The 24,741-nt window shown below is 39.1% G+C and overlaps 3 protein-coding genes across 4 annotated transcripts; 1 reads left to right on the forward strand and 2 right to left on the reverse strand.

The window, feature by feature from the left end:
- Positions 1 to 2,508: 2,508 nt before the first annotated feature.
- apof (apolipoprotein F) lies at positions 2,509 to 5,254 on the reverse strand. Its single transcript, XM_086292232.1, has 2 exons — positions 5,058 to 5,254; positions 2,509 to 4,485 (listed from the first exon to the last, which is right to left on the reverse strand). The coding sequence occupies exon 2, from the start codon at positions 4,447 to 4,449 to the stop codon at positions 3,169 to 3,171; it is 1,281 nt and encodes a 426-aa protein (XP_086148358.1). The 5' UTR covers positions 4,450 to 4,485; positions 5,058 to 5,254; the 3' UTR covers positions 2,509 to 3,168.
- Positions 5,255 to 10,999: 5,745 nt separating this feature from the next.
- tac3b (tachykinin precursor 3b) lies at positions 11,000 to 17,111 on the forward strand. The gene is made up of 6 exons (XM_086292235.1): positions 11,000 to 11,075; positions 13,931 to 14,051; positions 15,795 to 15,888; positions 16,033 to 16,077; positions 16,522 to 16,592; positions 16,700 to 17,111. The coding sequence occupies exons 2-5, from the start codon at positions 13,953 to 13,955 to the stop codon at positions 16,575 to 16,577; spliced, it is 294 nt and encodes a 97-aa protein (XP_086148361.1). The 5' UTR covers positions 11,000 to 11,075; positions 13,931 to 13,952; the 3' UTR covers positions 16,578 to 16,592; positions 16,700 to 17,111.
- On the reverse strand, positions 16,921 to 24,437 carry c1galt1lb (core 1 synthase, glycoprotein-N-acetylgalactosamine 3-beta-galactosyltransferase 1, like b). Of its 2 annotated transcripts, XM_086292234.1 has the most exons (4): positions 23,907 to 24,437; positions 23,513 to 23,783; positions 20,573 to 21,237; positions 16,921 to 19,711 (listed from the first exon to the last, which is right to left on the reverse strand). In XM_086292234.1, the coding sequence occupies exons 2-4, from the start codon at positions 23,736 to 23,738 to the stop codon at positions 19,412 to 19,414; spliced, it is 1,191 nt and encodes a 396-aa protein (XP_086148360.1). In that variant the 5' UTR covers positions 23,739 to 23,783; positions 23,907 to 24,437; the 3' UTR covers positions 16,921 to 19,411. The 2 variants fall into 2 exon arrangements, with proteins under 2 accessions (XP_086148360.1, XP_086148359.1); XM_086292233.1 differs by having other exon boundaries at positions 23,513 to 24,437.
- Between the last annotated feature and the right edge of the window lie 304 nt (positions 24,438 to 24,741).

Raw genomic sequence — 24,741 nt, forward strand, 5'->3', positions numbered from 1 at the left:
ATTGGATATCTATTTGTCCCGCCCAAGAAGACCATGACGTCTAAACTCCCGACGCCATTTTGGCTCTGAAAGAATTTCCACCAAAGGCAGTTAAAGAGCCGAAATGTCGCGAGAAGACTCGCAGATTCCTCGTGAGTTCAGACTTAACGCCTGATTGGTTAGTCCGTGGACAGGACCACGCGTTCTGCTGGTTAACGCATCTGTCAATCTCTTGCGTTGCATAGCAGTGAGCAAAATAGAAACTTACGGCCGTGTAACCAAGAGATTTCCCGAGAAATGACGTTTCGAAAGTGACAAAGCCAAAGAGGAGCATGTGACTCACAACAAACCTCAAAACAGGTTGTGTGTCTTCGTAGAATCATCTGAGAAGAAAGCGTTTTTTATTGTATTCCCACGTCGTTTTTATTGTATTCCTTTATGCAAACACAATGAAAATGAAAAAAAGTACCTTTACGTTTATTGGAGTAAAATTCGAAAAGCATGACGTTTTATCCTTCATACCTAGTATTAACAACAACGTTAATACTACTAATAATAATATTAATACTAAGAAGAAGAGTAGTTGGTGTTTTTGTCTACCAGTGAACTAAAACGTTGACACACATGGAAAGTCTCCAGTTCTTTGTGCATATTTTCAGTACAGTAGCTGCTCCCCAGAGCTGGCGTGCAACGAAGTACTTAGAAGTACAAGTACTTCGTTACTGTACTTAACGAGAATTTAGAAAAATCAGCATACACAGACTGTCATTTTGTGCGCAGTTTGTACAGCTTGTTGCTAACTAAAGGTCCAGTGGAGATGAAGAAGAAAGGGTAATATATTAAAGGCAAGAACTGCTCAGAGGTATTTACGCAAGTCCTCATGTGTGTAAATCAGATATTGGGTTTGTGCATGTGACATTATGTTTTTCATACTGTGAAAAGTGCTGAAAAACAAAATCTTTGTGTTTTTAAAGGTTGAAAGAAAATACTCAGCAATTTACTGCTCCTTAACCCACAGGGGCTATTCACAGTGGGTGGCTCCGCATGTTTTGATTTACAAGCCAGGCATATTTTGCTTATTAGACGACAGCACACTGTATTTAATGTGTTCATTCTCTCGATTTCTACTGTCACCAGTAGATGTCACACTTCACTCAAAGAAATTAGGATGCCAGTTTGGATTTTTTTTTTTTTTTAACTTTGACTCAAATGCGCCATGCAGGTGTGAAGAAATTCCTAAGTTCTAAATATAATTTCTCTTTTGCAAATCTAATATAGTTATTATTATTAACTTAACCATACATTCTATAGGTCTGTTGGGCCTATCAGATTAAATATTTTGATTCTTATCCTTTTTTCAGTATATTTAGAGTGTGGCAGGTTATTTTAAATAAATAATATGTTGTGTAAGAATATCTTGATCAAGTCAGAGGGAATTAGGCAACAGACAGGCAACACTCTGCACTGGTCACTGGTCAGTCACAGGGCCAGCACCAAACACACACAAAAAAAGAAACACAGTGGGTTTCTTTCTTTTGGTTCATAAATAATCTGCATCAACAGAGAGAACAGACAAATTCACAAACGTCTCAGACAGCTGGAATTAAATAGAAATTTGAGTGTATCCTGTAAGCCAATACCAAGGAGCGTCTCTTAAATCTAAGTCTAATTTGCAACAGTGTGGCCAACTGCAAAATGTCAAGGCCCTGAAAATGAAGCAGTTAAACAGAATTTTTCACCCCCCTGAAGGGAGGCAGTATGTAATCAGTTCGGTTTGTTTGTCTGTCTGTCTGTTTCTTAGCAGCATAACATCCACTGTTTTGAAGATATCAAAATTTTGTGTGATGGTAGATATCAATAACAGCTCGAGCTGATTTAATTGTGCTGAAAATCGGGCCAAGGTTAAGGTCAGGGTCACCCCAAATGATAAAATCAGTGAAAACTTTAAATCTACCGACAATTCTTTATGGCTTATCTTCAAATTCCACAACTGGCTAAGCATTTGACCTTGAACTTCATTGTTAGCGTTTACTTTGAAAAAAATTTAAATAAAACATAAAGAGTTTTATTGATTTCATTTAAGTCTGTTCTAGTTATATGGGTAAAGATAATAAAATACATCACAATCACACACTAACACATCTGCACTTATGGCCAGTTTGTGTTATCTGTTGGAGTGTGAATGTTAGGTAAAAGTCCTTAGGTATTGCAAAAAGCCTTGTACAAATATGTGTGTGTGTGTGTGTGTGCGCGCACATGTGTGTGTGATCAGCTGACTCAAATTTACAGTATGAAGCATTTTGATTGCTTAAATTGAGTTTGAAGGCGCCTTATAAGTGCCAAACCCCATGCCACTTATTTTCTTCTTTTTAAAGTATTATGTAAATATTCTTTAAAGCATCACTTAGCGTCAGCTGAAGTACATACACAGTTTAAATTCCCATGATTAAGACTGTGTTAGGTATGTACTGCAGTTCAACACGAGCGTGCACATTAAATATTTTCAGCACAAAAAACAATCTGATAACATTATACACTGCCACCAATTTAATGTAAAATTTAATAACATTTACAGGAAAACATATACAGCAACAATATTTTATCATGAGGCTAGTGTCCCTGCAATTAAATCCGAGCTGAGAATATGACTGCGACCTGACAACCTGACTGTAGGTTTCAGCTGAAGGAAGAGACAAATTAAAAATAAAAAAGATGATAAACAGAGACGGGCAAAATCAAAGTGTTGAGGGACTGAAGGTTTTGTTTCCTGAGACCAGTCATCAGTGTTGCTGCCTAATACGATTAACTAGTAAACTACTTTATAAAGTATATACTTAAAATATTATTTCTAAGCAATGGCTTAAAGCTTACTTTCTGAGGATATAAATTATTGGATCTGTTTTCAGCTCATGTGGACATTTTTCACTCTGTGGAATGACTTTTATTTCATCGTTAGCTTACATTGTCTCTTTTATTATTTTATATATGCAGACAATTTGGAATCTGTCTTAATAATATTCTTTCGTTGTGTACACACTTACAAAAAAAGAAAAGAAAAATTGCACTGCAAATTATCACTAATAGTTACTATGCAAACAGGTAAGCTATCAATTATTGATCCTCTATCTTTACACATGTAGCTATGTCAGTATTTATTGCCAGAGTTTAAGAGGGTGATTCATTGATTCTTCAGTCTATGGTGATGACACCCTCCTCCACGCTGAACTGGTTCACCAGCATGTCATCTTCCTCCTTCATGGAGTTGAGCAGATACTTGACCCCAGCTTTCACTCCGGTCTTCACCCCTGCACCCAGAGCATAGCCTGCTACCCCAGCAGTCCCACCCGTGGCGACCATGAGGGCATCTGTTCCGAGGTCAACGGCGCTCAGGATGGCTCTCTCCTTGGCTGTTTCAGAACAGTTGACTGAGGCGTAATACACAGCTGTGCCAAGGTTATAGAGTGTGCTGACTCCAGGGATCCACTCCATTACACTGTACACGCGCTGCTCGCTTTTGTTGATGCAGTTCCTCTGGGTGCTGCGCTTCCACCGGTGACCAGTTGCTGCTGTGGCGCTGCACTGATGGATCCAGGTCTCAGATTCTGTGGATTCAGATGGCAATATGCGACTACCTTTTTTCCACACTGCCTGGTACATCCCGGGTGTGTGACGCCCACTGCTGGTCACACCAGCACACAGGAATCCCAGGCTTTCACAGCTGCTCACAGCATCCTCCAGTCCACCTGTGCCTCCCTCCACAGCGTTTCCTATCAGCACGGTCCCATTTACTCGACTCCAACCCTCGCAGTGCCCCTCCTGAATAGTGTTGCCTTCTCCCACGAATGCCAGCTGCTCAATGTTAAACATCACAGCTTTTATGTGTCGCTGAGTTTGATCTCTCCCTGAAGGCAATGATGCTGATGTGGGTGTTGGTGCAGCTGCTGATTTACTCATCCTTCGCTCTATTAGGCCTTCTACCTCCATCAGGAGCTCCTCTGTATCAGCCACTCCCAGCAGATCATACAGCTTCAGCAACAGGGTCTGTGCTTCCTTTGGGCACCCTGCCACCACCAACACAGGCACCAAAGAGAGACCCAACAGCTCCTGTGGAAACATGGAGGACAGCGAGTCATCCACAGCGCTGGCTGACAGCAGCTCCTCACAGCTGATGTTCCCCTGAATATGTAAATGAGCTTGAATCTGCTCCTGAAGCTTCGCCCCAAGGACCGATGTCATTCGTTGGGCAGATCGGATTCTTTTAGATTTTTCCTCAGGTAAGAGACCAGACTGAACTTGAGATCCCAGGAGAGAGTCCAGATTCTGTTTGGACACCTCCTCTACAGCTTCATGGGTGTCACTTCCTGGAAGCAGAGTGCTCTTTTGCACCAAAGGAGGTGGGACCCTGCACAAGGCCTGTTCATTCAGCAGGAGCTGGATCACAATCAGCCACTTCAGCTTGGAGGACATCATCCTGCTTTAAAAGAACACTTTTCCAAAGCCACTACACTAAATCGGAATAGTAAAAACAAGGGAAAAAAAACATTAGGGTTATTATTGTATGTGCTGAGTAAATAGTGCAATCAAAGACCTGGATTATTTGGTTAGTTTGTCATCACAGTAAATGTAAACCACTTTGTCTTATAGATGAGTTCATAATTTTTTAGCTGCCGTGCAGTGTTATTCTTGTGGTGTTAAATCCTTTGCTGCAGGCACTAAGCAAATATTGACTTAATGGTGTTTATGCATTTGCAAAGGTACGCTGTGCAGGAAAATAACCTTAGTAGAACATTTAACCTTTAAATCCAGAACAAAAATGCTGTTTGTAAAAAAAAGAGTTAATCGCACTGTAACTTTAACAAAAAAAAAATGCTATTAACAAATCTATTCTACATCTAAAGTGAAATTAAACCCCAAAAAAAAGCAAAAGCAGTAAAAAAATGATTTTGTTTAGCAAAGCAAGAAAGAGCAACACGTCCTGAAACTGGCCTCTCACTTGGAGCTGAAGCAATTGCTCATGTCCTGTTTTGTTCTCAAAAACAACAAAAACATCCTGTTCCATATGTTTATCGTACACCTACCTTATTAATAATTAGTGTTGCTCATGAAGTCCTGAGCGTCTGACCAAGATGGCTTCACCATGTAGGATGCTTTTTGTATTCCCCTTTTTCCCTTTTCTCCAAACGTACATAGTGATCTTCTCTCCCTTTGCCTCCAATGAGAATCTCTTTCTTTACACATGACATTCCACAGCCCTCCCTCTGTATCATCCGTCTTTCAACTCCCTCTTCTCTTTGGCCTCATTGCTCAACAGGGAGATCAGGGCTTGAATATTGATTCACGTGGGGGAAAGTCCATGTGTTCTAAAGCAGTTTTGTTTGTCTGCCCTGCCATCCTCTCATTCTCCCCGCCCCCCACCTAGTCCCTCTGCTCCCCCTGTTCCCTCTCACACAGTCGCCAGGTTTTGTTTTTGACCCAAATACTTGAAAGAAATCTCCCCTCGTGCCATTAGCGAATTTATCTCTTACAGAACCAAGTGAAGGGGAGGGGGGGGGGGGGGGGGGGGGTATTTAAGGTAAAGACCCATCACAAAAGCCCACATAAAACTCTGTGTGCTGTGTGTGCGTTTCTTTTCCTTGTGCCATTATTTTACATCCTAATGCATTACACACTGCTCCATTTACAAACATACTTTTTCTTTTTCTTCTTTTTTTTTTGCCCTGAAGCTCTGTTGACACACAATATAACGCTGGTAAAAGTCCATCTTGCACCCAGAATAGTGCAGTTTTGACCTGGAGCATCAGTGTCTTTTAGAAATGTGACTTTATCAGAGTCATTGTGATGACGCATTTAAGTCGTTACCTTTATTACATTTTTAAAATTACAATCTAATGAATTGCAATGCCTGCTTGTTTTTTGTTTGTTTGTTTGTTTTTTTGACTGATTTGAGGCGTGAAACATTTTCAAAAATAAGCACATATCCTGTTTGTTGTTGCTCTTGGACCGGCATTAAGCACAAAAGAACTTCTTATCCAAAGAACTTAACTTCTTCTCCTGATCCTATACCACTCACTCATTATGGCTACTCTCTTTCTTTTGTTCTTTACACACCGATTTTACCCTTACACAAAAATAGCTTTACCCTGTTAGAATCCTGCAGAACTCTCAAATAACAGGAATAACCCATATTTGGTGAGGAACCGTATTCGGTAACTTAAATAGACATCAAAACTGGCCTCCCCGGGACTCACTCGGAGGTTCCACATGGATTTCTCCCACTTATTCAGCAAATTCAGGTTATGTGACAGAGAGTGATATTATTGCATTTAACCAGTCAGTAGTGGACTGAAGCATGTCAGACTTGTTCAGTGCTCTTCCAGAATTTGGAAAACTAGGTTTTTCATCCCTATGTTCTCCCACACTTATAGTTTCCAGTAGTAATAGGTTCCTTGTAGGTTCCGATAACACTCTAGAGTTAAAGTTTTAAATTTCCATGTATGTCAATGAGTGTCCTACAAATAAATAAGATCATTCAGAACCAAATTGTCCAACTACCATAAAAAAATGTAAAAAAAACCATAAATAAATAAAAGTTAATCAGTCATTTCATGTGTTCACAAGTCCTGTTGTCATTCTTGCATGTCTGGTAATTCAGTAATATAACGCTCTGCACAGACACATAAAATTCAGAGCTGCTTCCAATTAGACGATAATCAATCATATCACATGAGCAGATTGTTTTGGCCCATTTATGTTAACCAGCAATAGTTTCTTAAATATATGCACTCACTGGCCACTTTATTAGGTCAAGAAGACCTGCTGAAGCTCTGCTAAGCATCAGCATAAGGATGAAACATGACTTTGAATGTAGTGGGTTGATGGTGCCACACTAGCTGGTCTGAGTATTTCAGAAACTGTGCATTTGCTGAGATTTTACTACACATCCATCTCTAGGGTTTAGAAAATGAGCAGAGGTCAGAGAAAAATGGGCAGGCCACTTCAAGCTGATTGGAAGGCAGCAGTAACTCAAACAATTACTCATCATAACCAAGATATGTAGAAAAGCATCTCTGTGCACACAGGACATCACATCTTTAAAGAAGATGCGCTACAACTGCAGAAGACACCATATATGTCAGCTAATGGTGTGAAAATATTTCATAGCATACCACTTTGGATCCCTTTATGATCACTGTATTGACTACCCATCTTACAATGGCTGCTTTCAGCAGGATAACACACAAAGCTCAGATCCTCTCACACTGGTTTCTTGAAGATGTTAATGAGTTCCCCCTATTCAAACAGCCTCCACAGCCACCATAACTCAATCTGACAGAAAACCTTTGAAATGTGGGTGAACGGGAGATTCACATCATGGATGTGCAGCCAACAAATTTGAAGCATGTGTGATGCTGTCATGCAACTATGTAAAAATGGACAAAAATCTCTGAGGAATGTATCCAGCACCATGTTGACTCAATGGCATGAGAATTAAGGCAGTTCTGGGGGTAAAAGTGGGTTCAACTCAATAGTAGCAAAGTGTACCTAATGAAATGCCTGGCATAATGTGTGATAGGAGGATTTCTTGGCACTAGGGGGCGATGTTGGAAATATTTTCTTTTTCATGGGAGCAGATGTCAATATAAATAAAACTTCTGCTTCTTCAAGTTGCTTGAAGATGTTTTCACCTCTCCCACTGGGTTTAAATCTGGTTTGACCGGATGAGAGGTGAAACGTCTTCAAGCAACTTAAAGAAGTCCAGACGCTTTTCTTTGCAAGCTCCTTTGACTACGATGACCTGGATGACTGAGAACCTTCACAGACTTAATGATTCGAGCAAAATGTTCTGAAAAGAACGCTGTCTGTTTTTTGTTTTTTTTTTACATCTGACGCAAGAAATATGAACCACCTGAATGTTTCACCTATTTTTTAAATATTAGTATTAGTTGCTGACTATTTACATCCCAACAGAACAGATTAGGGATGTGGTAGAAGGGGAGAGTGTCATCGTGGATGTGCAGATGATGAATATGGAGCAACTGTGTGATGCTGTCGTGTCAGTATGAATCAAAGTTTTAAAAACTTTGTTGAATCTGTGCCATGAAGAATTAGTGCAGTTCTAAAAGAAAAAGGAGCTCAATCAAGATAGCAGCAAGATTTCTTAATGAAGTGACCGATGAGTGTACAACACAAATATATGACGCTCTTGCCCGGACACAGGAAAGCGGTCCTATTTAATGTGGTTGATAAATTATATAAAATGTCTAATTAGAGGACTGATTGCTTACACAGTAATTTCTGCAAGGAATTCAGTGGAAATGACACATATGGATATGATTAAGACCCTAGGGTCCAATAAAAAATCCTCAGAAGCTTTTTCATATAAGTGGAGCACTTTATTTACATCAACAGGTTTTGAACCACAGGTTTTTTAAGTGCCTGCTTCACTTTGTTTGTGCAATGTATGACTGAGCACGACTGCAGCCATGATACCGTGATACTAATGAGCATTTGTTTTTGTGTAGTTAGAAAGACTTTAAACATTTAGATTTATTGTTGCAATAGAATATTTTTGCCTATGGCAAAACTGAATTCAAAGTAACTGAGGTTAAAAAAAGAAGAAGAAAGAAATAGAAAAGCTCAGAACTTTTATTTGTGTCTGAATGACAAAGTCCTTCAGCGAAAGATGAATTGTTCTCCATGCATTTCATGTTCTGTACAAAATGAAAGCGTTAACATTCTAGATCAAGTTTAAGAGATGCTAATACCAGGTTTCAGCAACTATGGACAGAGTTAGCTGGGTGATGCCTACTGCTAACTGCTAGAGTCATTTGAAAATAAATAAAGCTATCAATAAAGCATTATCAATTTATCAAATTAACCACCGACAAATTGAATAAAAGTGTTAAAAATATTTTCCATTTAAAATTAAAACAAAAAGAAAACGAAACCAATTGTTCTGCATGTGATGAGTCTGTAGGGGTGTTTCTTCTGTCTCATCAAGCCACTGATGAGCTGTTGGCACTGTAATTTAATTCAGTTCAGTTTAATTTATAATCTGACCTAATCACGACAACAATCGCCTCAATGTACTTACAATAATGCAGAGAAAACCCCAGCAATCAGACAACGCCTTATGAGTAAGCGCTCAGCAACAGTGGGAAGAAAAAACTTCCTTTTAACAGGAAGAAGCCTCCAGCAGAACCAGGCTCAGGGAGGCCATCTGCTGCGACCAGTTGGGGGTGAGGGGTGGGAGACAGGTGAAAGACAGAGATTAATAATAAGTAATAATTAAAATCTAGAGAGTGAATCTAGAGAGAACACATAGTGAGTAAAAAAAAGGTGACTGAAGAAGAACCATTGCATCATGGGAAGTCACCAGCAGCATAGGCCTGTTGCAGTGTAACTAAGAGTGGATTGAGGGTCAACTTATCCAGTCCTAACTATAAGATTTATCAAAAAAAAAAAAATTGTAAGAACAATCTTAAAAGCAGAGGGTGTCTGTCTCCCAATTACAAACTCACAGAGAGAACTGGTTTCACAGAAGGAACTAAATGCTGATGGCTCTGCTTCCCATTCAACTTTTAAATACCTTACGAACCACAAATAAGCCAGCAGTCTGAGAGCGAAGTGCTCTATTGGATTACTATGAGGTCTTTAGGATGAGACGGGGTTTGATTATTTACTCTAATTTTAGAGATTCTGCACAAATGCAAGAATATATATATGTATATTTGTCTAATGTGCACACTGAAGAAGATATCCTGGTCAAAAACAAGTCCACCTGGTTAGACACCATGTTTCTAGGATTTTTACAATAACCTCAGTTTTGTCTGAATTTAGTGGTCATCCCAGTCATTATGTCTAATAAGTAATAGCTTAAATTTTGCATGTGTCATCTGGCTGCAAGGATAGCTAAAGCTGGGTTTGATTTTCATAGCAATGACAACATACGTTGTGTTTTGTGGCATATGGTAAACAAAACTGCCAAGGGAAAATGTCTAATGCAAATAGTTTTTCCTAGCAACGAGCAACCAATTCTGTGGAACTCTGTGGAGCAAATAAACTGTAGTGTTTGACAAACAGGAAGGCTGACTGACATGTTTGACAGGAGATAATAGTTAAAACTTTATGGCACTTACTTTGGAATGAACAAGTTTCATAATGTCTTGTGGCAAACACTACATGCTCATATATGTTCACATTTAATGTGGTGATGTCACTCATTACATTAAAGGGAGCAGCGATGCTAAATAATTAAAAACACACGCATCTTTAAATTTGCTCTTGTGAATGTCTGTCACTGTAACACAAGTCATCCTAAGAGTAACAGGCAACAAATATCTGCAAGCTACAACGCCCTAAAACGTTAGTTCACACCCTGACCACAAACGTAAACTAAAGCTTCAAACATGTTACTGTAAGCCATCTGACACTGTGTTTCGTTTTCTTAAAGAGCATGCATTTCAGTGACAAAGAGATTTCATGTGAGAGATACAGAAGAGTAATTCTAACAAGATAATCGAGCAAAACCTATTCCACATAATGAATAGATTAAAAAGTATGATTCATTTTCCGATGGCTGCTTCCAGCTGGATGATGCACCATGTCACAAAGCTATTATATACCACATTAAACATTTTCTTTTAATGTCTCTTGCATTAAATAAGGAATGGACAAAGGTCTGTACACAATTCAGCATACAAATAAGCTCCATTACTTTCTTTTTTTTTCTTTTAATGTTTAAGCCAAAGTTTTATCCACATGAGGATGAAACATTTAGCTTTATTGTTAGATTTGTGTAGATTTTTTGCCTGTTTCTTTTATGTCTTAATGGGAAAAAAATATCATTTTTTCAATGAGGAACATCTAATGAGGCAGTTACAACAAATTATGTGTATACATGTGCTAGGGTGGGACAGAGTTTTGGGTGGTGGGTGGAGTGCTAATCAGATTAAAAATTAACTCAAGCTATATAAAATTTGAGAAAGAGAAATCCTGCTGTCTTAAAAGACAGGCTTCAACGTGACATGGCGCTGCTCTGATGCGAAGGGAAAAGCTGGAGTGATTGTTGGTTTATACATAAAGATCAGCTCAGGGTAAGATTTTTTACACTTTTGGTTCGTTACATGAGTCTTTACATGGCTGACTGCATGAATTAAATTATAATGTGGGATTATGTGATAACACAATACTCCATGGCTATTTTATTCCATTTTGACTTAAATCATAAGCAATTAGGTCAAAATGTATCACTTGATGCACTATAGTTATCTGATTATTTAAAACTTGCTATATTATTCCTTAATTATTCATATTTCTAGCAGCCAGTTGAGATGGGATGAGGTGAGAATAGATAAATATAAGTATAGGTAAAAAGCAATGGAGTGATAGCAAATAAAAATAATTGTCATACTATATGCACAAAATATGGCATACCTACACATCACAGCTGCAGGAGCTGCTCAGACATTGAAATCCATGCCATGAAGCTCCTAGCACAGTTTTTGTGTTGATGCCAGAAGAAGTTTGTAGCCTTTCAGCTCACCTTTTTCCACCTCAGGACTCAGCGACTCGTCATCGCAACTTGGTTGCAGCTGGGATAGGCTGCAGACTATCACAAAGAGCTAACACAAAGAGCCAGACAACTATTTGCACTCATACCTACAGGCATATAGAATTACCAGTAATTCCATGTCGCTGGACTGCGGGAGTGAGTGCTAACAGTGGCACTCACCCATTCCTTCATAAATATTTGTAAAGGTGGACTGCGTGGCTACGTATTTGACTTTCGTCTTTGAATACAACTGAATTCAAAGATTAAGAGGTGTGGCACAATACTTCATCTACATGGTGTTTTCTCAGTCAATAAGCACCTTTCAAGTTTTTATGAACAGCATAATGTTTCAAAGGTTAAGCTCCTCCTTAGACTTCTGAAAAGAGAGAAAAAAATGTAAACAATAAAATAGGAACTGCTCATGTTGGCTAATAGACAAGTATTTGACGTTTATTTGACAGAGATTGACAATAGACAATGCCATCCTCCTATCACTTATCTGGGTTTGTGTTGCGTGGGCAGCAGTTCGAGCAGAGAGTCTTAAGCCATCTGAGAAATATGATCTCTCCAGCCAGTCATTGGTCTGCCCTGAGCCTAGGCAGACAATAGACAATGTTGTGTATTGTCCATATCCAGCTGACGTGGTTATTAGTTCAAAAGGTGTTAGAGGAAGCACTGAAACAGTAGTGTTTACTCTGTATTCTGTTATGAACACACTAGAGAAAGTTCACTGTAAGCTTGGGTTTCAGCTGTAACATACAAAATTCAAGAGGAATGCTCATGAAATTCTGGAAGAATGTCTTGCTGTTAACAGCACGAGATCTACAAAGTCATTTGAAGCACAATAAAAGGGAACAAGTGAATTATTTTATGAAGAAATGGCTGTGGTCATGGACAGCAGAATAGATTAATAGATTACATAATTCACACGAAAGTTAATGGACTTTATATAATGATGGTGATGCCACAGAGGCAAATTGAAGCTTTACCAAACCAGTATTAGGCCTTTAGAGACTCTGACATAATATTTAAGGCTAATCAGTGGGCAGATATTTGCTATGCATCTAAAACCACGTTTTATCTATCCATGAACCAAGATGACACACACCAGTTAGTTAAACTGCATGAGTGTCTTTAAAGACATAAAGACCTGGATGATATCTGATTTCCTGCTTCTATATTCAAATCAAACTGAGGTTATTGCACTCAGCCATAAAAATCTGACATCCAGCCAGATGCTTATTCTGGATGGCAACATCCTGTCCCAGAGTGATACTGAAAAAAACTAGTTCCTGCATTTGTTACTTCGAGACTGGACTACTGTAATTCATCATTATCAGGATGTCTAAAAACTCCCTGAAAAGCCTTCAGTGGATCCAAAATGCTGCAGCAAGAGTACTGATAGGGACTAGAAAGGAAGAGCATATTTCTCCTATACTAGCTTCTCAAATCAAATCAAATCAAATCACTTTTATTGTCACATCACATGTGCAGGTACATTGGTACAGTACATGTGAGTGAAATTCTTGTGTGCGAGCTTCACAAGCAACAGAGTTGTGCAAAATACAATAATGTAAACAAGCAAAATACAAGAATGGCTACATCTGAAACTAATAAATATATGCTTGATTCCCAGTGAAATCCTGAATTGAATGTTTAATCCTTCTCCTTATATGTAACGTCTTGAATAATCAGGCCTCATTAAGACCTCACAGTACCATGTCACTTTGAATCAAGCTCTTCACTCTCAGACTGCTGGCTTACTTGTGGTTCCTAGAGTGTTCTGAAGTAGAATTGGAGGCAGAGCCTTCCATTTTTAGGCCTCTCTTCAGTGGAACCAGCTTCCAATTTGTATTCAGGATACAGACACCCTCTCTGCTTTTAAGATTAGGCTTAAAACTTTCCTTTTGGATAAATCTTATAGTTAGGGCTGTATCAGGTGACCCTAAATCCATCCTAAGTTATGTAGCAATAGGCTTAGGCTGCTACATATTAAATGTTTATATTTGAGCCAAATGCAAAAATAGATGTGCTTTAAACCAAATACTCAAAAACTCATATTTTAAGACACTCTGGGGTCAACAATAATTTGATATGCATCATTCATACAACTATATGAAAATGAATGCCACAGTTCTGCACAAGGCAGATGAGTACCACTAAGATAAACTGGTGCCTTAAAGAAGCAGTATTTAACTATACTCAAACAGCTTTGCTGCATCGTTGTAAACTGAAGTTACACAACAGATCGCTAAGTGTTGTGGAGGACAGTTCAACAGAGAACAAAGAACACCTTAACCACAGATACATGGAGACGCCTCCCATCTGATTCCCTAATGTGTAAATTCACTTGTAGCTTACTTATGTCTTTTGTTTTTCTTTTTACCTTTAATCCAGTGATTCACAGTTCAGTGAAGTGATGGAGGAAACACATTTTTCACTGGTTGCATTGAGTATCTTCATTTTACTGACTGTGAGGTGCTGTTGTGAAGAAAAGGCCTACAATCCACTGACAGAGGTATGACTAAGTCAAATGAGATGCACTCACATTTCCATGCAGAACTTCGCAGCCACTTCAGCAAACGTATTAAATAAGAAGTTGAAAAAATAACAACACTGAGCAAAAGGCTACAGTGGGGCAAAAAAGTATTTAGTCAGCCACCGATTGTGCAAGTTCCCCACCTAAAATGATGACAGAGGTCAGTAATTTGCACCAGAGGTACACTTCAACTGTGAGAGACAGAATGTGAAAAAAAAATCCATGAATTCACATGGTAGGATTTGTAAAGAATTTATTCATAAATTAGGGTGGAAAATAAGTATTTGGTCACCTCAAACAAGGAATATCTCTGGCTCTCACAGACCTGTAACGTCTTCTGTAAGAAGCTTTTCTGTCCCCCACTCGTTACCTGTATGAATGGCACCTGTTTGAACTCATCATCTGTATAAAAGACACCTGTCCACAGCCTCAAACAGTCAGACTCCAAACTCCGCCATGGCCAAGACCAAAGAGCTTTCGAAGGACACCAGGAAAAGTATTGTAGACCTGCACCAGACTGGGAAGAGTGAATCTACAATAGGCAAGCAGCTTGGTGTGAAAAACCAACTGTGGGAGCAATCATCAGAAAATGGAAGACATACAAGACCACTGATAATCTCCCTCGATCTGGGGCTCCACGCAAGATCTCATCCCGTGGGGTCAAAATGATCATGAGAACGGTGAGCAAAGATCCCAGAACCACACGGGGGGACCTGGTGAATGACCTGCAGAGAGCTGGGACCAAAGTAACAAAGGTCACCATCAGTAACACACTACAACGGCAGGGAATCAAATCCCGCAGTGCCAGACGTGTTCCGCTGCTGAAGCCAGTGCATGTCCAGGCCCGTCTGAAGTTTGCCAGAGAGCACATGGATGATACAGCAGAGGATTGGGAGAATGTCATGTGGTCAGATGAAACCAAAGTAGAACTTTTTGGTATAAACTCAACTCGTCGTGTTTGGAGCAAGAAGAATACTGAGTTGCATCCCAAGAACACCATACCTACTGTGAAGCATGGGGATGGAAACAAATGTTAAGATTCAAAGTTGAGGAAGGAGAGTACACACCACCCATGGTCCAGAAGGTCTTTGGTCAAACAATGATTTTAATGAATACACGCGTGGGAAGACAACTCTGTACGCAGACAGCCAGTAGTCCTCGACTTAATCAAAGCATGAACAGATATTTTATAGCATCAGGGTTTGTTTACTGACGCCCCTTCATGCGTCACCGGTACATTTTATACATAGATCAGATCATGGCCTAGCCAGTCTCCAGACCTCAACCCCATAGAAAATCTGTGGCGGGAGTTGAAAGTCCGTGTTGCTCGGCGACAGCCCCAAAACATCACTGCTCTCAAGAAGATCTGCATGGAGGAATGGGCCAAAATACCAGCTACTGTGTGTGCAAACCTGGTAAAGACCTATAGTAAACGTTTGACCTCTGTTATTGCCAACAAAGGTTATGTTACAAAGTATTGAGTTGTATTTTTGTTATTGACCAAATACTTATTTTCCACCCTGATTTACCAATAAATTCTTTACAAATCCTACCATGTGGATTCATGGATTTTTTTTTCACATTCTGTCTCTCACAGTTGAAGTGTACCTCTGGTGCAAATTACTGACCTCTGTCGTCATTTGAGGTGGGGGAACTTGCACAATCGGTGGCTGACTAAATACTTTTTTGCCCCACTGTAACTCTTTTTCCCTGTCCCCCAAGGCTGGATCGGACCGTGATTTGAAGAGATTTGATGACATCGGTTATGACAGCTTTCTGGGTCTGATGGGACGGAGAAATGCTGCTCTGACAAACAGTATGCCAAGAATTTTTGCTCCACTTTTCCTAAGAATGAAACTCATTTAACCTGTAGTTGTTTTAACATAAAAAGCAGCTGAATTTGGTGTTAAACAAGTTTTCATCATTGTGCTTTACTGAATGCAATATTTTTCTTTTGCAGGGGACACTGATCACAGCCTTGCTGATCTGTTGGGGTGGAGAACAAGTGAGTGCCTTTGGAATCAGTAGAACAGTTCTCACTAGAAGGAAGATGCGCTGATAAATGAATTAGATGCATTTTCTTAAATCTCAGGTCACTTTTAAGCAACTTCGGAAGCACTTGTTAGTTAGGTTTAGACTCCAAAAACAACATGGTTAGGCATAGGTGTTAAAACAGTAACAGTAAACCACACTTGTTGATGGATGAGCTGGGAGCAACTGCTCGCTCTCAATCAAGAGGCAGCATTACACTCTCTACAGCCTCTCCTGATTTTTTTTTTTTTTTTTTTCCACGCCTATCACAAGAGCTCAGGCTGAGATTGTGAAAAGGTGTGGATCTGTCAAGTCTGGTATTCCATGGCAAGTGACAAATCTAGTTCCAGGAAGCAGTGAGCAGTGTTTCTTGGTCAGTGTAGATAGCTTGAAGGCACTTTACTTTTCTTTGCAACAGGTATGACTAGTCTGCGTGAAAACAGGTATGCAGAAAAGAGGAGGCGGTTTCACTGATGATGGAAGGCATAGGTAAGAAACCCGCTCACTTGAGAAAAAAGAAATACAAGAAAGAAAGTTATGTATCGCTTTTGTGGAAATGTTTTGACTCCATTTGATTTTTTTTTTTCCCCCCTCAGGATGGAACGCTTTGTTTAATGGACACATGACACATACTTGTATCATGAACCCTCATGGTGAAACTTCGGCTTTTCCATCGCGCTGTAAACCCTCAGGGCTACTGTGGACAATGACCATCCGCCCATCAAATATTATTCAGTCATAGTAACCCTGCATTAATGTTCCTCTGCTGTGATGAGAAAAATGCTCTGTGCAAATACATGTAAACAAAATCAAGATATAAAATAAAATATGCTTTTATTTATAGTGATTAAATTACCATTTCACTAAAAACAATCCTGCACACTGATTATATCATGTGTGCTCACACATTAAAATGAACTCATAGCCACACTGAAGTGTATCGACTCAATTAAGATTTCTATTCCAATATAAATACGTTCCAAATATAAATATAGCACTGTACACCATTCCCTTTAAGAAAGCTCTGAAATGAGAAGATTGTCAAGGACCATTAGAAATGATGCGGCTGATATCAAATGTGAACGTGAGCAGCCAAAAGAAAGATGAGAGGAAAAAAACATTTTTTTTAAACCATGCTCTGGTGAACATGCATGTGTTCGTGCACATACTACAGAAACCAAGTGTAAACACAAAGTTATATTTGAAAATATCAACCTCATACATTTTTAACCTTGAAGAAAATGTGGTCATAAAAAGAAAAAGAAAAAAAAATGGCCACCGTTCCATGAAAACCTTTAGTCACTCTGCAGATATGTGCCAAATTCCTTCTTCTTCTTTCAGCATTTAAGCTCACCTTTGGTGATTACTGCATCTACCACAGGTTTAATGTCTGGTTAGAAACTAGCAAAAGAGCTGTTATTAATTTTATTTTTTACATGTGCAAAGTGTGCCAACTTCAAATGAGGCCTGACTGGCAAAGACTTTCAAAATAACACCACCTTTGTCAAACTTAAAAAACCAAAAAAGACATTCACTGACTTGAATGAAGCTCAAACACATTACAACAGATGGATTCAGTAAAATAAAACAGCCATCTGAATCAACACTCTCTTCACGCTCATGTCACAGTGCTAAGTCAAGTGTGCAGCTAATGGCTGGCTCATACAATCTCAATTTACAAGGCACAAGCTAATGACTCCACTGTAGGAAAATGCAGGAAACTGTGTGCAGCACGTTACACAGAAAGGTAACAATGTGCTGTGGGTCGGTTGATTAAGATCATTTTTCATTCCAGAGAAGACAAAAGAAGTTTGACTAACCTGTTCTTCATCCAACTGACTTCCCAGAAAGTCTTTGCTGACTAAACAAAGTCCTCTTTAACAAAAGAAAGAAAGAAAGAAAAAGACCCACAAGCGCCACACAATTAGCCCGATCACATATAACAGCTGAAAAGGCTCATCAGTCTTCACTGTGGTCTTGTGTGAAATCTTTGGCTGCATTGTAGAAATTTAGATTCCTTTTAAAGCATAACAGTCACCTCACTATTGAGGAGTATGCAATCAAAATATTTTCCTAAAATACATTTAGTAACGTATGATATCGGTTATATCAAATATTAATACAATCAGTTGCCAGTTTATTAGGTACACCTAGGAACACATGTAATAAATTATTCTTTCTACACTAATTTCAGACATGTTTTATGTGTAGTTTGAACATTGCACAGCTGGATGTGTTAATTAAACAGAGAAAACTTCAGGATGGATTCTGTTTCAGCTCTTGTCTACCTAATAATCTGGCAACTGAGATCATTTTTAATAGCTGTTACTGTTTAATTAAGGCTGAATGTGTGATAAAAAAATTTATTTTGCCAGATTTTGAGAGTGTATACATATATATACACACATATATACACACACACATATATATATATATATATATATAACCATCCATGGGACAAAATATTTCATTTGATAGAGAATAAAAGATTGACCTATTCATCACTTTTTTAAAACCTTTTTTTTTCCACTGTTACTTTGAAAAATAGGAGATCCACTTTGATTAGCCTATTTACTTTTTAGGAAAACAGCAGTTTTTCACCAATTCTGATGTCTGGTTTACCAAGAGATGCAGACTAATGGGTACATAAATATTATTAGTTAACTGTAACTACTTCACTTAAGTAAACCTTTTAGACTTATGCAACGTCTTGGTTTAAAACATGTCTTCAAAGAAGGAACTTGTCAAAACACAAAACAACCAAAAATAAAAAGTAAAGAGATGCTACCCTTGTATTTTATGTGAAAAGGCTTTTAAGCACAATCCTAAACGCTAGTGTTTGGGAGGCATCAAACTCTCGTAAACAACAATATGATCTGACATAAACCAGGTTTCAGGCACATGTAGCTATAAGTGTGAACTGAAGCCTAACAACTCCAGCAAGCCTTAAAGAGTGTTAGAACAAGTTTTACTGGGACTTTGTGGTAAGACATGAAAGAACAGAAAAGTCACTTTTTTAAAAATGCACTGGAAATACTGGTTTACTTTGTTTTCAGAACAACAGAAAGGTGAGTCCTGTTATGGAACAATCTGTGAAAACACCTGACAAAACTGACATACAGAGCCACAGGTCACCTTTTAGCATGGGGAACACCCAGTCTTGCTGTCAAAGTTCACTAGCAGTCTAAGTGGACAAAGTTTTTATACTTCACTTTGATTATCAGAATGGATACCCAAACACTCAACACCCCAAATCCACCGCATATCCTAATGATCAGTACCCTCAACACTGCTACAAAGTCCTACTGTTATTTACCCTCTGCAGCAGCAGGACCATCTTTACCATCTACAGGAGGGGGATCTTCATTCTGTCTCTTGTCAGTTCTGGATAGGTCTGGATGGACTAGTTTTTGTTCCAGCTTTTTGTCTTTTTTCCCAGCATCCCACGATTCAAACTTATTTATACTGTAGCCAGGTGGGGTGGGAGGCTGATAGCGATATCTGTAGCCAAAGGCACGCAGGTGATAAGTGTAATATTCCATTAAATACATCCCTACAGCATCCACGTAATGGAAAGATATTGACATGTCCGAGCAGCAGTTAGGACCCTGAAAAAAAAAACAAGATATGGTTATTAATACACATGGAGGAATGTTTGTTTTGTAAACAAGAGAAAATGTCAATGTGAATGGGTGGAGTACAAAAGAAGACTAATGGTCTTGCGTCAGACTATTTATTCATGCTTGATAAATCCAGAAATGAATGCAAGACTCCATCAGTTTGGTTAAACAGTAGGGCTGTAACAAAACTGCAGTACCCAGCCCACAGTCTTGTTGCGATATCACCATTTTGTGGGTCTAAACACCATGTGTATAAATGCTAATTGACAGTGACAATGTTGGTAACACGCATCATGTTCAAGATGCTCATGCAGATTATGATTTAACCAGGTGTAGCTGTGCTAGTTAATGACTGATTAAAGAATGCTAGTCTGGTTAAACATATAATGTTAAAACTGGATCTATTGCGGATTTTATTCTTGGACTCTACTAGAGTAGCTTTGCAAGATACAAAATTTTGAATTAGTTCAACCACTCTCTTATATTAGCTGCTCTTCCAGTAAGCTCACTTTATTGAGACTGGCTGCACCTCACAAGCAAGAGAGTGCAGTCCAAAGCTTCAGCGTTTGGCTAATAGAGATTAAGCATATAATGCTAACCTCAATATTAAAGAATCCATATTAGCTTCCACCACTTTGCACGCATGCCAGAAAGAAAAAACAACAAGCATAACAGGTCCACTTTAAACATTGTTCTAGTATGGAGTGAAGTGGAAATGCATCCAAATATTGGATTTTATTTTGCAGGTGAGAATTCAGTTAAAATATTAATAGTGTTCAGCTTTCTTTAAACCTCTTTAATAGTGATGTCAAGAGTAAACACAATGTCAACGGTGTTTGCCACACTTGCCTCTGAGATGGGGTAGTAGCAGTAGCTCCAATACCAGAAGCTCTTTGGAAATTTGGCAGTGAGGTGCTGCTCAAGGACAAAGGGGTGAAATGTCTCCCTATGAAAAGAGTCTCTGGAGTCTCCAGCCAGCACCCCAACTTTCTCCATGCACTGCCCCATTGCCAGGTCCTCTACGGAGGTAGTATGAGTACACTGTTTGCTTTTAAAACCTTCAACAAATCTTCGCAAAGCCTCTTTGCTCAGTACGTAGCCTGCACCACCACTCATGTAGCCCTGCTTAGTGTAGGGCTTGAATCGTCTGCCGAAGTAAATAGGTTCCTCAGGAGTGTGGTTTGCAAGAATCCAGCGCAGGTTGTCCACTATGACGTAGGTGTCGTCATCTGCCTTGAGGAACCAATCTGCCTCATCTGCATAATGCTCATAAGCATAATGGTAGGCCCGAATTGTTTTCCAGTACAGCTGATCCCGACCCTCCTTTGTACCTAATCCCACTGTGGGAAAGTCGGGGTCATCCACAGAGCTCATGAAGACAACAATATTGCAATGGCGACTCCAAGTGTACTTCGCATGTCGAGTCTTCGTCTCCAGGTTTTTGGGTCCAGTCATCACCCAGCAAAGAATACGCACCTTTTTGTACAATTCATCAGCCATGCGGCTATCCTCACCTGGTAAGGACACAGAGACGTTATTATCATTTCACTGACTGAAACAAAGATAAGTCCAACTGTTTCAGGAACCTCCTACAACTACTGATGGTCCTGGAGGGTAAACTAATGGAAAGATGTTTTGCTCACATGTTATTGTTGTTGACTGTGCTTCCAGGTTCGCAAATAATCAATGCAGAAAAAAAGACAAGATTTCACATTTAATTTGCTGATGGCAACTTGGAAATACTGAGACTAGTTATGGTTGGTAATAATTCTGTCACAAAAAAGCAGTGCAGATCAGTGCAGCGCAGATCAGTGCAGCGCAACAGCTATTTAGATAAACAGTTTGGGCAAGTTACCAGTAATGAATTACTTCACCTTAATTTCACATCAAATCTGAGTACTAAAGGTATATTTGCACATACATAAGATACCAGATTACTGGAAAAGTGGGGATCAATCAGGTAATAACATGCTTTCATGCACTACAACACCCCATGAAGTGTACGGACCCCTGCAACATTTTACTATAGCATACAAAATCTGTCTGCCTGTGAGATCCTCCAACATAATCAGGACTTGAGCAACCAAAATTGGCATAGTACACAGGTACTGCACATATTAACCCGATTAAATTCATGAATATTATGAAATGCTTGGCAACCACCTACCAACGGGTAAAAGAATCCATTTCAGCATTTATGCACCTATATTATTTTATAAAAGTGTTATACAATTGATTGGTCTGATAAGCAGTGTAAGGTGATCAAACCCTCTCGTCTGAAAGATTCAAAAAATTTATTTAACTTTCTTTCCAGTTTTATCTGTGATCTTCTTTAATAGGTGTCATGGATGCTTTGAATATTTCATTTCACTCTTATGAGTGATTCTGTGTGTATTCACTTTTGTCTTTGCAGGGAGAACAAAAAGCTCTAGTAACTAATACTCATGACTCAGTACGGTGATATGCACCTTTATTCACAGCTTAAGTGAAACTGTTACTAAAATGGTTCTACTTATCAGCGGTCTGCTAGAAATCTGCTGACTTAAACAAATTACAGAGACATGAGAGGTTTTTGTTCCCCTGTCCTGGATTACAGAAATCAGCTTCCAATTCTCACTAACACAGTTGGACTCTTCCCTTCAATGTATGCTAATACACTCGTTTCCCTGTGCTTTGTGTTCCTGAGCTTTCACATCTTTCTTCTTCCTTGTGGATTCCAGTCAAGACCTGGCGACTGCTGAGCTTCCTGAGGGTGTAGTCAATCATCTCCACTTTATCCTCATGATTATATGACTATTGATTTCTTGTTTGTTCTTGTCCACAGTTCTCACTTGGTAATGTTCAAATCTTGATTGGTTATAAGGGATTTATACTTCTTTGCTAAATCTACGCCATAAGCACACTGTAACCACAAACCTCTTTGAAATCCTAGATTGTGTCCTGACGTGCACGTCCCTGGAAATGTAAACACACAGCTGCCCGTAAAGCCCACTTTTGACTACATTATTGCATCATGGGTTTTACATAGATTCCTATCATACAGAAAGTACTCAGGTATAACAGGAAAGGCTACTTAGCAGTTATAAACAAGACTTGAGAGAGTTATGGCTGCAATAAACGAAAACAGCTGCAATCTAAAACAAATGTAACTTGGCTCTGTTAATCGTCAAACACAGAGCACATTTTTGTTAATCAAAATAAAAAATATTGAAAAATAAAAAATGGATTACTGCAGACATTTCAGTTAAATAAGGCAACAAGGTGACTCCGAACCTGTGCTCTAAGTAAGTGAATATGTACAATCTTCAAGGATATAACTATGTAGCTCGTGGTCACGTGCAAGAGATAAAGTTTTATAAACCAGACTCAACCCTTTTCTTTGTTGAGAACATATGTCCTAAAAGTCTGAAGATAAATAGAATCACGTCCTCACTTGGCCTGAAGATAAAATATTGTTCTGGTTTAAGACAAAACATTTCACCCCTTTAAAACATTGAAAGGTTTTTACCTATATTTGTAGCTACTGAAGCAGTCCATGGCTTTCTATGCTTCACTACCTATACATATAATGTACAAACTTGCCTAGCAGAAAGTGAGACTACTATGGTATAAAAGGGACTACAATGAAGAAGTGAAATTTAAAAAGGAAGTTTTCATTTATGCTGTAAGTGTAGCTGACCAAAGTCCAAAGCTGAATACCGTAAATTATTAATTTATCAGAAGATTCAAAGTCTGAAACACACAGATTGGTGTTTAATTAAGGCATTAAAGAGGCACATGCTGTGATACCTATGTGATGAGGGTGCTCGAGGTTGAAAAGTGCAGACCCCTCTTTCTTCCACATTTTCTTTTCCTCCTCGAGCTGTTGCTGGTAGTCCTGAATTCTAGCCAAGGTGGTGACTTGATGCATTGGCAGAGTCTTCTCAAACCAAAGCTGCCGCAGAAACACGTACAGCGTAAAAGTTCCCACCACAAAGCCCGCATAAAATGAGATTCTGGGTCCGAGGGTCTTCATGGTGGACCGGATATCTTCACGGGCAGAGACTTAACTTGGCAGCAGCTGCGTACGAGAGCAAAGGAAGCATGGACCTAAGTTTCACTACAGTCTCGAGCTGTAGACGTGTTGACTATGAGCGTGATTACAAGTGTTTGTCACTCCCTGTTAAAGGTGTGGTTTACTCACCAGCTTTAGCCTATCAACCATATCAGCTTTATGACAGCACACAGCTAGTCCATAGGTGTTCAAACACTTCCGCGCATAAAGCGGCGTTTTTCTTCAGGTAGCCCAGCTAGCCACACTTGCTAAGTTAACACGTATGATGGTGGGGGTGGGGTAAAAACCTGCTAAAAGAATATGTATGTTAACCGAGAAAACAAAATTTCCCCGGAAGAAAAATAGAACTAAGTACAGTCACAGTCATAACCAGTTAATCGGTTTCTCCAGTCATGTGTGTTAGGACAGCTGGTGATAGCTAACTAGCTAGTCCGTTATTTTTCCGAGTGCTAACGTTAACTTTCCATCACGTCGCGGTTACACGGAGCAAGAGGAAACTACTAAGCCCACCAACGGGCTGAAAAAAATCCTGACAGGAATAAAGTCAGAGAGTTTAGTGAAACTGTCACGCAGATTACAATAGTATTACTAATATTATACGAAACACGCCAAGAACTACATCTAACTTGTCTGCCGCTTCCTTCCGTCTAAAAAAAAGTAACTTCCGGTCAATTTATTCAGAAGAAAAGCGCTGACATGTTTTCACATAAGTTAATATGGAAAGTGGTGTGTTTTCTTTATAAAATAATACGTAATAATATGACTTTTGTTTTCTCAGAAAAAGATGTGAGTTGTGGAATATGTTTGACTGTGAAAGTTGAGCATAAATACAGTTATATAAACAAAGGAAGCAAAGTCTGGTTGCAGTGACAAAGAGAAAATACAAAAAAAAGGACTGACATTTGTTCCGCCTGTGTCAACACACGACTGGATCATGTGTTGACCCCATCACCTCTTCTTTGTC

This window comes from Aulonocara sp. 'chitande type north' Nkhata Bay, linkage group LG5 (assembly GCF_057382095.1).
Source record: "Aulonocara sp. 'chitande type north' Nkhata Bay isolate Kocher_YH1m ecotype deep benthic linkage group LG5, A_spYH_male_GT1.1, whole genome shotgun sequence".
In the NCBI taxonomy this organism is placed as follows: Eukaryota; Metazoa; Chordata; class Actinopteri; order Cichliformes; family Cichlidae; genus Aulonocara; species Aulonocara sp. 'chitande type north' Nkhata Bay.